We start from the raw sequence: 16,162 nt of genomic DNA, 5'->3' as shown, positions 1-16,162 counted from the left end.
TGAGGATAACCTGGCCAATAATATAAAAGAAGATTGTAAGAGTTTCTTTTAAGATATAAGAGGCAAAAGAGTGGATATTGGGATGCTGGAAAATGATCCTGGAGAAGTAGTAATGGAGAACTAAGAAATGGCAGAGGAACTGAACAATTACTTTGCAACAGTCTTCATGGTGGAAGACGCGAGTAACATCCCAAAAATTCAAGAGAGTCAGGGAACTGAGGTGAGTATGATGGCCATCACCAAGGAGAAGGTTCCAGAAAAACGGAAAGGTTTGAAGGTGGATAAATTAACTGGATCAGATGGACTACAGCCAGAGTTCTGAAGAAGATAACTGAAGAAATAGTGGTGGCATTAGTGGTGATCTTTCAGGAATCACTGGACTCAGGGAGGGTCCCAGAGGACTGGTAAATCGCTAACGTAACCCACCTGTGTAAGAAGGGGGTAAGGCGAATGTCAGGAATTTACAGATTGATTAACCTGAACTCGATCATCGGCAAAATTTTAGAGTCCATTGTGAAAGGTGAGATTTCTAAACAGATGGAAGTGCATGATAAAATGGTGCAACGTCGGCATGGTTTCATCAAGGGGAGGTTATTCCTGAAAAATCTGTCAGAATTCTTTGAGGAAGTAATGATCAGGTTCGACCAAGAAGTGCCAATGGATGTTATCTACTTGGGCTTCCAAAAGGCCTTTGGCAAGGTGCCACACAGGAGGCTGCAGAGTAAGATAAGAGCCCACAGTGTTAGGGGCAAGTTACTAGCATGGATAGAAGACTGGCTGTCTGGCAGGCAGTGCAAGTGAAAGGGTCCATCTCAGAATGCTAGCCGATACCTAGTGGCATTCCACAAGGGTCAGTGCTGGGACCATAACTTTTCACTTTATAACGTTAATATTATAGATGAAGGAATTGAGAGCATTCTGGCTAAGTTTGCAGACGATACAAAGATAGGTGAAAGGATAGTAAATATTGATGAGATGGGGACGCTGAAGAAGGAGAGTAGGCAGCTGGAATACAACGTGTGGAAGTGTGAGCTTATGCGCTTTGGTAGGAAGAATAGAAGCATAGACTATTTTCTAAATGGGGAGAAAATTCAGAAATCAGAAGTGCACAGGGACTTGGGAATCCTAGTCCAGGCTTCTCTTGAGATAAACTTATAGATTGAGTCAGTAGCTAGGAAGGGAAATACAATATTGGCACTTATTTCAAGAGGACCAGAACATAAAAGTAGGGATGGACTTTTGAGGATTTGTAATACACTGGTCAGACCACACTTAGAATACTGTGCGCGATTTTGAGCCCCATACCTCAGGAGAAATGTACTGGCCCTGGAGAGGATCCATAGGAGATTCATAAAAATGATCTCAGGAATTAAAGGCTTAACATATGAGGAACATTTGAGAACTCTGGGTCTATACTCATTGGAGTTTAGAAGGATGAGAGAGCATCTAATTGAAACTTACAGCATACTGAATGGCCTGGACAGAGTAGATGTTGGGAGGATGTTTCCATTAGTAGGAGAGATTAAGACTCACACAGCTTTAAAGTAAAAGGAAGACCCTTCAAACAGAGATGAGGAGAAATTTCTTCAGTCAGGGAGTTGTGAATCTGTGGAATTCATTCCCACAGAAGGCTGTGGGGGTGAGGTCATTGGGTATATATAAGGCAGAAATAGCTAGGTTATTTATTGTCAAAGGGATCAAAGGTTACATGGAGAAAGTGGGAGAATGGAATTGAGAAATTTATCAGCCATTATTGAACGGCAGAGCAGACATAATGGGCCGAATGGCCTAACCTCTGCTCTTGTGTCATATGGTCTTATGGTCACTAGAAGAATAGTTTTAAACTTTCTGAACACCCTTCCGGTCACCACTGACAATTTCAGACAATGCACGCAAAAGGATCCCATTCTGGAAAAGCTAAAACAGTGATGGGGGAGACAAAGGGCCTTCACAACCAGAATTGAAGCCCTTCTGGGCCTGGTGAGGTCAGATCACCACAGAGGGCTGCATATTATTATGGGGAGCATATGAAGTGCTGGTCCTAAGCAAAGGTCGCAGCCAGATGCTGGCTGAACTCCACCGGGATCATCCAGGGGTTTACAAAATGAAAATGTCGGTGAGAAGTTATGTCTGGTGGCCAGGATTGGATGCTAACTTAGCTGTGTTGATGGATCAGTGCCCAGAGTACCAACAGAAGCAAAACGTGCTGTCGGCAGCTCCCCTACATTCGTGGGAGTGGACAGGTAACCCCTGGACTCGATTACACATCAACTCCGCCTGTCCTTTCATGGGCTTATATGGTTTTAGTCATTCAGAGTGGTTGCAAGTACATTAAGTTCATTCATCAAACACAGCGATGGAAATTGAAAATTTACAAGCATTTTTTGTCATTCACAGCTCTGGGAGGTGTTAGTCAAAGTTAATGGGCCATCATTTACTAGATTAGATTCCCTACAGTGCGGAAACAGGTCCTTCGGCCCAACAAGTCCACGCTGCCCCTTGAAGCATCCCACCCAGACCCATCCCCCTGTAACTCACACACCCCTGAACACTACGGGCAGTTTAGCATGGCCAATCCACCCAGCCTGCACATCTTTGGACTGTGGGAGGAAACTGGAGCACCTGGAGGAAACACAGGCAGACGCAGGGAGAATGTGCAAACTCCACACAGTCTCCCAAGGCTGGAATCGAACCCGGGTCCCTGGCGCTGTGAGGCTGCAGTGCTAACCACTGAGCCACTGTGCTGCCCAAACTAGCAGGGAGTTTGAGTATTTCCTAAAGTGGAATGGTATTCAGCAAATAAGGACAGCTCCATACCATCCATCGTCCAATGGTCTGGTGAAAAGAGCAGTTGAAACTTTGAAGGCGGGGTTAAGGACACAACCTTCATCATCACTAGATACCAACTTGCCCTAGTTCCTGTTTGATTATAGAATCACCCCTCACACAGCCACAAGGACAGCTCCAGCAGAGTTGCCAATGAGGAGAGGATTTCGCAACAGAATATATCTGATTTTCTTGAACCTGGGGATGAGCATGAAATGGTATCAGGATTGCTAACGCCACACACAAGTTTCCTCTAAGTGAAAGAGACATTTCACTGCAGGGGACAAACTTTGATGTCAAAACCTCAGCAATGGTCCTGCAAAAAGTAGTCCTGAAAATGTTCTTATTCTGTATTGACCATATGCTCATGGGAATGGCAGTGGTGGGGGGCGGGTGATGCGGTGGTGTCAATCAATATAAAAGTCATACTTTTTAAGCAGAGATATTTCAGAGACAAGTGTTTTGAAACAGTCAAAAGGTTGAAACAATGTAGAAGAGATGCTGTGGAAATTAAAATCATGCATTTTTGGATGCATTGAGGGAATGGTATTTCCCAGTTTTGCAGAAAGTTGAATGTTGTCAACTGTAAGCAGATGCAAAGTTGTTTGACCAATATCAAAACGAGAAACTGTCAGGAGCCTTATCGTACATGCCAATGAATTTCAATGGTCAGATTCTCTAGAATTTGACCAATTCATTTTCAATTAGAAGAAAGGGGAATTTAAGGTAAGATCAGGCTTGGGAGGCCTTTAAAAATTAAGCTTAGGCATTAAACAGAATAAGTTAGAAGTAACCCTAAATCAACAGTCATATCTAGAAAGTATTACTTCTATCCCAATAAATTATGCTAGGTTATTAGAAAGAGTAGATCATGCATCTAAAGTAGACGCAGAGTTACAAAGTTTGATTGCATAGCTAAATTGGTTGTGTGCTCAGACAAAACCCAAAGCCAGTTTTGATAAATTATAAACAAAGTACAACAAGTAGAAAAACACTTCTGGGATGCTAAGAAAGTAAAAGTGCCGGTTAAATGTGCCCTAATGCTGAATATACTGTCTCTAGTAAACACACTAGATACGGAGTTTAACTTTACCATCTAACTTTGGGGTGAAGTAACATTCCCATGCAATGTTGTATACAGTTTTACATGTGTAGCAGCATGATTCCCTATAGGAAAGGTATGGTTATACATCTCAGAAGTTACACAATGCTAAGCAATGACATCTACCTTTTTCGGGAAGGAATCCTATAATCAATGGCAGCAGCAAAACATTAACTCTTCTAAGTTAACAAAGTGTGGAGCTGGATGAACACAGCAGGCCAAGCAGCATCTCAGGAGCACAAAAGCAGATGTTTCGGGCCTAGACCCTTCATCAGAGCCTCTGATGAAGGGTCTAGACCCGAAACGTCAGCTTTTGTGCTCCTGAGATGCTGCTTGGCCTGCTGTGTTCATCCACCTTCACACTTTGTTGTCTTGGATTCTCCAGCATCTGCAATTCCCATTATCTCTGATACAACTCTTCTAAGTTATTGGACTGCACCTAACAATAGCAGTTGAAGCTGATAAACCATTTAACACATCTCTTTCAATGTTTTTGACTCCTCAGGTTCCCTAACAATCAATACTTGTATCACTTGATGAAATTTATTGCGGGGCAAGAAGAAAATCCAACTTTTATAAGCTAAGAGTACAGATTGAGAAAATAAAATGTTCAACTATGTTGAGAAACAATAACATGGAATAACAATGGGAAACATTTAAATTATTAGTCACATGGCAGTACAGAACTTGAGGACTGTTGACAAAGAAAGCATTCTATTGAAGCTATTTGTTCTGCAATCATCAGAGCAGAAATGTGAAAGTACCAATTCTCAAAGGAAATAATAAGTTATACCATATAAAAGTGCTGGTTGTATGGCAAGTGAATTCAGTTTGGCAGAGGCATTGCCAAGCTTTTGCTTAAATTCAAACCAGGAAAGTCAACTCTAATCGTTCAAGTCAGTGCCATGTGGAATATATGAGCAGAAAGCTGACACCAAACTCTTGTTCACTTGGAAAAGACATATGCATGGATATCCTTGTTCTATTTTTAAAGGACAGGTCCTGACATGATCCACACAGCAAACCTAACTGATGATTTTAAAGTAGTTGTTATTATAAATCATGGCACCATCAGATTGTTTAACAAACTTATCTAATTGAAAAATTAGATGAAAAGTTTGGGTACAATGTTCTGAATTTTACAAAGCGCAAGCTCTGTACATTATCTATTTCAAGCAACCAAATATCCGTGCTGTTTGAAAGGAAAATAGTATATTAAGCAAACTTGTTAATGATCCTAAGATTTCATTTTCAGTACTGAAATATGACCAGTCTGCTTCAAAATACTCTGGGAGTATAAAGACCATAAAACGATAAGACATAGGAGTGGAAGTAAGGCCATTTGGCCCATCGAATCCGCTCCGCCATTTAATCATGGCTGATGGGCATTTCAACTCCACTTCCCTGCACTCTCCCCATAGCCCTCGATTCCTTGTGAGATCAAGAATTTGTCCATCTCCGCCTTGAAGACATTTAACGTCCCGGTCTCCACTGCGCTCCGTGGCAATGAATTCCACAAGCCCACCACTCTGGCTGAGGAAATGTCTCCTCATTTCCGTTCTAAATTTACCCCCTCTAATTCTAAGGCTGTGCCCACAGGTCCCAGTCTCCCCACCAGAAGGAAACAACCTCCCAGCGTCCACGCTTTCTAAGCCATACATTATCTTGTAAGTTTCTATTAGATCTCCCCTCAACCTTCTAAACTCTAATGAATACAATCCCAGGATCCTCAACCATTCATCGTACATTAAACCTACCATTCCAGGGATCATCCGTGTGAATCTCCGTTGGACACGCTCCAGCCCCAGTATGTCCTTCCTAAGGTGTGGGGCCCAAAACTGGACACAATATTCTAAATGAGGCCTAACCAGAGCTTTATAAAGTCTCAGAAGCACATCACTGCTTTTATATTTCAACCCTCTTGTGATAAAGTGTCTCAAAAGATCATGCAGTTGGCAAAACCAGCCTATTCATACTCCTACTATGCAATAGTAACATACATGGCATTCTCCACAAACAGGATGCAACCATCAAGTTGAAAAGACATTCTGCCTACCACACAAATTAGTAATATGGTATGTAAATTTCAGTGCCACTGTCGTCAGACATGTAGGACATATACAAAAACAAAGTTGCTGGAAAAGTTCAGCAGGTCTGGCAGTATCTGTGGAGAAGAAAACAGAGTTAACATTTCGGGTCTGGTGACCCTTCCTCAGAAGTTCTGAACCCAAAACGTTAACTCTGTTTTCTCCACCATAGATGCTGCCAGACCTGCTGAGCTTTTCCAGCAACTTTGTTCTTGTTCCTGATTTACAGCATCCACAGTTCTTTTGGTTTTTATTTATGTAGGACATATGTTCCAATTACTGCCAGATTGTATCAAGGCACCCATCTCTTTTGCTTTTCAGAACAGGCAGAGTAATGTTGCTACTCAATCACCTTGCACTTGGAAATCTCAGAATATAATGTCCAATGTTAAATGTGATCCAATAATTGGACAATCTTTAACTAGACAACTCAACTTTGCTAAGCATTTCACTATTGGCCAATGAAGATCATCAGTTGTGCTCACAGCGTGATTTACTTATACATGCTAGAAGTCACGTATATTCACACACAGAAAGAACATATTCATGCATTGTGTCTTTGTCAAATGAACAAAAGCTGTGGGGGGTAGTTTTTCCTGGTGCATTCCTCATGACATGCCTTGATCATTGGTGCTGACATGCCTGGTCTCAATCTGGGAAAAGTTTGCAGTTAACTGTTCCAAGTGTATTCTTCTAAGCAATGCCTCTGCCTATCAGAGTCTACTTGCCGGTTAATCAATCTCTTTTTCTCATGCAGTATTGTCGTTCACTTTGAGATTTGATATTCCATCCTGATCAGAGTGAGGCAACGTTACTTGAAATATTATTCAACTGAATACAAGAAATATGTATTCCACCAACTGAAAAAAAAAGCTAAACATCAATGGGAAGCCACGGATGAATAAAAACATAATACATAAACATCAAAAGAACAATTGGGAAGGCAAAGAAGAATAATGAAATTAAATGATTAAGGAGCATAAAACAAAATAATAAAATACTTTACAGACTCCTAAATACAGGGAATCTGGTGGGGTCAGTTAGTTCAGTTGAATGGACAGCTGGTTTGCAACACAGAATGGCACCTGCAGTGTGGTTTGAGTTCTCACAGCAGCTGAGGTCACCATGAAGCTCTCTTGTTCTCAACCTCTCTCTTTACTCAAGGTATGGTGACACTCGGGTTAAACCATCACCACTTGTCTGTCTGCCTCTCTGTCAGAGTATGACCACAGTAATTTTACTTCTTAAGGGAAGGCTGAAACATGAGTAGGATTATTAAGGAATTTTAAAAAACCCAGTTCGTGAGAGACTGATGGCAGAAACACTAAATCATTATTTCACTTCAGAATCTACCAGGGAGATAGAACAGAAGCATAATATTTCACGATGAGTTAAGAGATAAATGAATTTAACTTAAAACAGGTTGCATTGAATTAACTAAGCAAAGACAAATAAAATTCCTGGTCTTGAAATGCATATAGGTGACAGAGAGCTGAGGTTTTATCATCCACATTTAACAATATTTTTGAAAAAAGGTGTGGTGCTGAAGGTTAGCATTTGGCTAATGTAACTCATGGCTCCTTCTTCTATATTTGATAAAAAGGAGAAAATTTGTGTGCAGGGAACTGTAGACCTGTTATGTTAACATCTGTGCTAGAAAACAGATGGAATATTTACAATAGAAGAACCTCTAGGAACAAAAAAAAGCTAAATAGTCAGCATATATTTGAAAAGAGAAATCTTGCTGGACTAATTCTACTGAATTTTTTGAGGCATTAACAGAAAAAGTAGACAATAGTAATGCAGTAGAAGTCATTTACCTGGATAAAGTACCTCAATCATAGACTAAAGAATAAGGTAATAGAACATGGTGTCAGGAATAATGAGAATAATTACTGATTAACTTCAGGACAGAAAGCAATGAGTGTGAGTAAAGGGTGATTATTCAAAACTGACAGATGGTAGGAAACAGTGCTCCTCAAAAGTCAGTGCTGTGATCACTGCTGTTCAAAAATTATATTCATGATTTCCACATTTTATTTCTAAATGTGTAAACAACATCAGTTTGAGGGAGAGGCAATGTTTGAGGATGAGTGGAATTAATCACATTATAACAGTAATAAACATGCAGAGTGAACGAGCAATTGGCAAACTAAGTTCAACACAGGTAAATGTGAGATCATACATTTGATAGAAAGAACAGGAGTTTTAGAAGGTACAAATGTGAGGCAGAAGAAGAGAAAGATCTTAAAGTACAACTGAACCAAGTATGGAAGTGATGCTGCAACTGTACTAGGCATTATTGAGACTCTACCTGGAGTACTGCATACAATTTTTATCCCCTTAATTGGAGGGATGTATTTGCATTGGACGCAATTGATTGATTCCAGAGTTCAGGGATTTGTCTTATGAAGAGAGATTGCGTCGTTTAGGCTTATACTCTGGAATCTGGAAGAATGAGAGATCTAACTGGGGTTTTAAGATGTTAAAGAGGATTAACTGAACAGATATAAAGAGGCTAAGATAATAAAATGTGAGGCTGGATGAACACAGCAGGCCAAGCAGCATCCCAGGAGCACAAAAGCTGACGTTCCGGGCCTAGACCCTTCATCAGAGAGTTCCCATTATCTCAGATATAAAGAGGCTGTTTCCTCATGTCCTCTAGAATGGGAGTAGTAAGATAAGACAGTTTTAAGATAAGGTGTATCAGATTTAAAACAGAGACGAAGAGCAATTACTTCTCTCCAAAGGGTGATGAATCTGTAAAATTCACTGCCCAGAATACCGTGGATGCCAACTTGTCAAGTAAATTTGAAGAGATAGGCAGATACTTAATTAGTAATGAGTTGAAGGGTTGTGCAGAGTGGGCATGAAAGTGGAGTTGAGGTCCAGATGAAATGAGCCATGACTGTTATGAAATGGCAGAGCAGGCTCAAGGGGCTGAAATGCCTACTCCTCCACATTCTTATGTTCTAGTCACAAAATGTTGTGCCACTAGTTAGCAAGGACATAAAAAATTGAACTAATAACTAAGTTCAAAAGCATAGAATTGAATAGTACATATATCATGCTGAACCTGTTTCTGACATTGTTTGGATCACTCTCAGTTCTCATATAATGAAAAGGATAAGGGGGCACTGGAGAAGGAGCAAAGAATATTTGCAAGAATGTTACCAGAAAAGTGTATGTATATAAGTTAGAAGGGAAAGGATTAATAGGCTGGGATACTTTTCACTTGAAAAACGAAGGCTGAGAGTTGACCTAAAAGTGGTGTTTAAAATTATGAAAGCTTTTTGTTGAGTGACTACAGGGAGAATGTTTTTAATTGTGATGTAAAGCAGAATGAGATAATATAAGGTAGCCATCAGGTGCAAGAAGAAAATCTATCCAGAGTCATAAGAATGTGGGGTAATAAAATGTGAGGCTGGATGAACACAGCAGGCCAAGCAGCATCTCAGGAGCTGCTGCTTGGCCTGCTGTGTTCATCCAGCCTCACATTTTATTATCTTGGAATTCTCCAGCATCTGCAGTTCCCATTATCTCTCATAAGAATGTGGAACTTGCCACTGTAGGAATTGGTTAAAGCAAGTACAGATACATTTAATGAAAAGCTAGACAAACATATGATGGAATAGGAATATATAGACACATGATCAATTTTGTTGAGGAAAATGGAGGAGGCTCATGTGGAGTATAAGAATTGGTATGGGCTAGTTAGAGTGAGTGACCACTTTCTGTGTATATGCATATGAAACTGAAGTAGAATTGTGTGAATACTTTAATTAATGATAAAGTACTTGCATAACTTCAAAAGACTGTTCATTGGACAGTTCACCTTTTTCTAACATAAGCAATTTAAACATATGCTATTTGGAGTTTTTGAAAACATTAACACAAAAGTTTAAGAAGATATATCTGATCCAATTCCAAAATATGAAGGCAAAGCATCTAAACTGCCACCACCACATGATTTCATAGAATGTCAACTTACGGCATTTGTTGGGCACGTGCAGGATATTTTCCTCTTTACACATTGGGATTCCCTGCATTAAATCTCTTGTGCTTTGTTACTAAGGACAACCAGAGACAAGTGTGAGGTGATGCACTTTGGTAGGAGTAATCAGAAGGCAAAGTACTGGGCTAATGGTAAGATTCTTGGTAGTGTAGATGAGCAGAGAGATCTCGGTGTCCATGTACACAGATCCGTGAAAGTTGCTACCCAGATTGACAGGGTTGTTAAGAAGGAATACAGTGTTTTAGCTTTTATTAATAGAGGGAACGAGTTCCGGAACCAAGAGGTTAATGTGAAGCTGTACAAAACTCTGGTGCGGCCGCACTTGGAATATTGTGTACAGTTCTGGTCACCGCATTATAAGAAGGATGTGGAAGCTTTTGAAAGGGTGCAAAGGAGATTTACTAGGATGTTGCCTGGTATGGAGGGAAGGTCTTACGAGGAAAGGCTGAGGGACTTGAGGCTGTTTTCATTAGAGACAAGAAAGTTGAGAGATGACTTAATTGAAACATATAAAATAATCAGAGGGTTAGATAGGGTGGATAGGGAGATCCTTTTTCCTAGGATGGTGACGGCGAGCACGAGGGGGCATAGCTTTAAATTGAGGGGTGAAAGATATAGGACAGATGTCAGAGGTAGTTTCTTTACTCAGAGAGTAGTAAGGGAATGGAACGCTTTGCCTGCAACGGTAGTAGATTTGCCAACTTTAGGTACATTTAAGTCGTCATTGGATAAGCACATGGATGTACGTGGAATAGTGTAGGTTAGATGGGCTTGAGATCGGTATCTCAGGTCAGCACAACATCGAGGGCCGAAGGGTCTGTACTGTGCTGTAATGTTCTATGTTCTATGTTCTATATGCAAAAATTACACTACAAAAATTTGAGTGCATTATAACTGCAGTTTTTTTTGTAATATTTGCTCTTCATAGGTCAGCAGAGTTTGATTATTCATCTCTGCCTTTACAAAAGATAATACTTCTGTTGGCACATAAGGAATTATAAGCTTCAAAGGAATTTTCTAATGAAACCCTTCATTTTAACAAGTCACAGATAACTGCTTGCAATTCAATACCTTAATCTAGTTTCATTTATTTACTTTTTGCTGAAACTATTAATATATGCAGTATCCATAACAACCATACAAAATAATATTATCTTCTAAGTGCCAATTTGATTGTGTTTTCTTGTGAATAAGTGAATGGCTTTTCCTCGAAATTACAAGAGAACCCATTTGCCAACTCCCTCTGTCTTAATGTTACAGTGAAATTAATGTTTTATTAAAAAAACTCTTTTGTAGATATACAGCTGAAGTGGTGATTTTTGGCCAAAGCCAAGGCTGTTGACTTTTACTGGTTTATAATCAACAAGACTGTGCGTGATATGGAATAGCCAAGCATCAAGGCCTCAATTTAATATAAAATGCAGTGCTGCTCAAGGTTCCTGCATGTTTCTGGATGCTTCTCATAAGAAACTGGAATGGAATCAATGCATAGTGCAAATCATCAGAAGTTACTTTTTTCTGCATCAGTAATGTGTCTGGAGACTTCAGCATGTACCACAGAAGAAGACTGTTTGACTAGTTGTGAACAAGAAAGGTTGTACAAAATAAATAAAACTGGAAGTAATGATCCACAGGGAGATAGTGGTCAATGTTTAGAGGATGAGAATCCTTCTTCACTGGTCTGTGAAGATGGGCCCTTGAAATTGTGCACAGTGTCCAAACATCCCACCAGGAACTCAGAGGTTGATGAAGGTTGCCAGTATAGAGTCTTGCCACACCTACCAGAGTGGAATTTGGAAAGTGGTGATGAGGAAATGAAGTGTGCTTCAATTCTTGAGGTAGCATCTTCCAATTCTTCTCTGCATAAAAATGCATGCAGTACAGCAAGTTCACGACGTAAGCCGAAGGTTGAAAAGTTCAGATCAAGTATTATCATGTTTTCTCACTGTGGATCTCAAACTGAACCTGCACATAGTGAAATGACTGAACTTTTCATTTGTGAAGCATTAAATGAATTGTATGGACCTATTTCATCTGAAGATAATTTCGCAGAATTACCACACGATGTGGGATATTTTACGAGAAAGGGAAAACAAGCAATGAATGGAAAACAAAATTGCAGTCTTTCTACTGGGAAAACATCCCAATGGCAGCTTGGAAAAAACATTGAAAAGGTTAGGATTCCTGAAGAAGACAATTCATTGAAGCAAGAAGAGACAGGAAAAGAGGTAGGAATTTGCAATTGTTATGTTGTATATTGTTTTAAATTGAGTAATATTGCTGCTGATGATTCACAGAATGTTTTTAAAAAATACTGAATATCACATAAATTGGAACACATTGCTTATCCTTTATATATAAACCACGACAATACGCTTTCAGTGTTCTTAACATAAATGTTAACAAAGAGACCTATATTCAGGTTAAATTTTGAATTTTAGTCTCACTAAAATGAAATTTTTTTTCTTTAAACAACATTTAATATGCATGTTTCAGTTTTCTCACTCTTAGTTTGGGAAGGCGTGACATTATTTTCTTTGGGGTTTGCAAAACTTTTGATTTTTTTTCATATCATAGTGAGTAATGAGTTGATACTGACACAGAAAAATTGTCTGATATACCTTCAGTCTATGGCTTTTCACATTTTTTTCAGGAGATTGCTGTAACTGTCATAATGTGAAATAGTTCCCAAACAGATGGTAAACCTGTTACAAATGCCTGGGCAAAAGTTCATGCAATTCCATTAAATATAAACACCTGTTTGTTTTTGTAAAAATATATATCTGATTGGCAGCTTTCCTTTGGTTTAACAGGCATATTTGTTCTGAATAAATAAAATTGTAGCTTAACATGCTAGGCTGTTAGGAAACTTTCTGTAGGCATACAAGCAGTTAAAGAGTGGTTAAAGGAGAGGTAGGACTAATCAGAAACCAAAGAGGGTATCTATTTTGGACCAAAAAGGGATAGGCCATGGTGCTTCCTAGATAATATGAAGTTAAATACAGTGCTTTCCTGAAATGTCTTTGGAGTTTCAGTTGTCTAGATATTTCAAACATCACTAACAGGTACTGAAAATAATCAAGAAAGCTGATGGAGACCTGGCCTTTATACTTTATACTTATACTTTATACTCAAGCACAAGGATGCAGAGATTATGATGTAGTTATACAGAACACTGGTTAGATCTACTTGGTTACTGTGAGCAGATCTGGGCACCACACTTCAGGCCATGGAGGGAGTACAATTTAGGTTCACAAGAATAATACCTGCAATTCAGATGTTAAGTTACTAGAAGAGATTGTACAGTTTTCTCTTGAATTTAGAAGGTTAAGTTGGTGATCTGATCGAAGTCATCCAGATATTTACACAAAATGACGGGGTAGATTAAGATAAACTATTTCTACTCGTGGGGGATTTTAGAACTAGGGAGTATAGTCTGAGAATTAGGACCTGACCATTCAAAAGAGATGTTAGGAAGGTGTTAGATTACACAAAGGGTAGTTGGAAAGAGGTTTGGCACCATCTTCCACAAATGGCAGTTGATGCTCGATCAGTTGCTAAGTTTAAATCTGAGATAAATAATTGTTGGTTAAATGAGGAATATGTGCAAAAAGTTATATGCAGTTAGATCACAGATTGCCCAGGATCTCACTTAATGGTAGAATTGGCTTGAGGGGCTGAATGGCCTATTTCTGTTCCTATATACCTACCATAAGGGGATTTACATGCAAATACAGGGGGCATAAACTGAGATGTTACATGAATAATTTGCATCGGCCTTGACAAAATATGAGAATGCTGCCCAGGGCATGGTGACAAAGGAGGAAAATCTGTCGCGAGGAAGGGTTCAAAATTAACAAGGAAGAATTCTTGGATAGATTGTAAGCACTTAAGGTTCACAAGACACTGGGGCTGGGGGACATGCATTCAAGGAATTTGAAGGAAGCAAAGGCACAAATTGAGGGAGCACCAGCCATAATCTCTTGAGAATTCCAAACATTGTGGCATTATTCAAGAAAAGTAGTAAGGATAATTCTGGCACTTACAGACTTGTTAATTTGACTTTTGTGGTAGGTAAACTTCTAGAAATAATCATTTGGGATTGAATTAGTAATCACAGAAAAAGGTAGGCTGATCAGGAAGTGCACTAAAGGGAGAATAGAGGAGATTTATCATAATGTTGCCTGGGATGGAATGGTTTCCCTATGAAAAGAGATGGATAAGCTTGGTTTGTTTACTTTGGAGCAGCGAAAGCTGAGAGACGACCTGATTGTTGTGTACAGATTATAAGGGGCAGAGTGGCTGTCTTATTGAATAATAAATAACAAGTGTCATAATTTTAAGGTGAAATGCAAGAGGTTTAAAGGGGATTTGAAGAACAATATTTTTTACCTAGAGGATGGTGGAAATCCAGAATGCACTGCCTGGGAAGGTATTTGAGACAGGAAATCTCATTATCGTTAAAAATGTATTTGTATGAGCGTTTGAGATGTCATAATATTCAAGGGTAAGTGGAAAGTGGGAATAGAGTAGATTTAGAGTAGTTTTCCGAAAGTGCAGACACAATGGGCTGAAGGATCTCTTCTGTACTGTATGATTCTATTAATCTACTAAAGTCCTGAAACCACCTTCCCAAATTATAGGTGAATTCACACAAGATGGACTGGCGCAAATCAAATGCCTGGCTTAACAACAACCCTAAGGGTGGTTGAGGGCTGGGCAACAAGTTATAGCCCTGCTAGTGATACGCAAATTATCCCATGAAGGAATAATGTTATTCTCAACGTGTAACTGGTTAGAGTAGTTGCACCTACACTTTTGTCAATCAATGATTTTCTTCCCATCTTGGGTCTACCAGTTAGCCAGGGAATAAAAAGTCAGCACAATCAAGAATTGACTATGATTCGTGGTACAGTTGCCAAAACAATTAAACTTCACGGTCTAAATATAGCATGCGTGACAGAATATCCAATGTTGGTCACATCTTTAACTAATTGTAAGGCTAGTCCAGCTCCATGGGCTTAAATTATTAAAAAGGATACAGTTTAATGAACCCACAGCTTAGATCCATGGTTTCCTGTGCTGATGGCACATTGACTTAAACTTGTGTTGATACTCAATCCATCAAATGCAGTTTAACTGTAATGGTGTGTATTCCCATAGGAAGTTGCTTCTAAAGGCAACTTAATCTTTATACAGAGTTATTTTTAAACATAACATCATTATTACCACAAAGAACCTGTATTTTAGCTAATCAATATTATTTCTATTGCAAAGAATTAAAATTTAAGCACTTTGGAATATGTTCCACATACTCTTAATTGGTTCAATGATTCTATAACATTAAAATGCAAATGTTGAAACAGTTAAAAAGGAAAAGGTTATGTGATTCTGATGATTGATGTCATGATGAATATGATCTCACATATTCACAGATACAGTTAGATTAATTTGTTCAATGACATTGTGGGAGAGATGTGCCATTTCACATCATTTAAAAATTAACAATCCTCTAATTTGAATCTATTGTGTGGATTAAGCATTGATGTGCTTCAATGAATATGCTATCATTCTAAAGCCATTTAATTCTTCAGACGAAATAACAGGAAGTTCTATTTAAATTGTAGGCAGTTTGGACATGTAGCCCATTGAAACTAGACATTTCTAAGTTACTTTCACACCACTAGAGAAGTGATGGAGCAGTGGTGATATCACTGGTCCAGTAATCCAGAAACTCAGGCTAATGTTCGAGACACATGGCCCCCAATCCAATTCAGATGATGATGAAATTTGAATTAAGTAAAAATCTGAACAACAAGCTCGCCCAGTGGTGACCGTATGATTCACTAGTGTGCTGCACGGAAAGCAATCTGCCATTCTTGATAATGGGAACTGCAGATGCTGGAGAATCCAAGATAATAAAATGTGAGGCTGGATGAACACAGCAGGCCAAGCAGCATCTCAGGAGCACAAAAGCTGACGTTTCGGGCCTAGACCCTTCATCAGAGAGGGGGATGGGGAGAGGGAACTGGAATAAATAGGGAGACAGGGGGAGGCGGACCGAAGATGGAGAGAAAAGAAGATAGGTGGAGAGGAGAGTATAGGTGGGGAGGTAGGGAGGGGATAGGTCAG

At 39.3% G+C, this 16,162-nt stretch overlaps 1 protein-coding gene across 1 annotated transcript in view; it reads left to right on the top strand.

Moving 5' to 3' along the window:
• LOC125453193 (stAR-related lipid transfer protein 13-like) overlaps positions 1-16,162 on the top strand; it is a 464,022-nt gene that overhangs the window by 30,986 nt on the left and 416,874 nt on the right. Inside the window, exon 2 of the mRNA XM_048532431.2 lies at positions 11,327-12,258. Within this exon, the coding sequence (XP_048388388.1) occupies positions 11,506-12,258 (753 nt within the window). The 5' untranslated portion in view covers positions 11,327-11,505. The remainder of the gene's footprint in view (positions 1-11,326; positions 12,259-16,162) is intronic.

The sequence above is a fragment of the Stegostoma tigrinum genome, chromosome 6, assembly GCF_030684315.1.
Source record: "Stegostoma tigrinum isolate sSteTig4 chromosome 6, sSteTig4.hap1, whole genome shotgun sequence".
NCBI lineage: Eukaryota > Metazoa > Chordata > Chondrichthyes > Orectolobiformes > Stegostomatidae > Stegostoma > Stegostoma tigrinum.
Note: the sequence above shows the minus strand (reverse complement) of the source record. Positions and strands in the feature narration are given on the sequence as shown.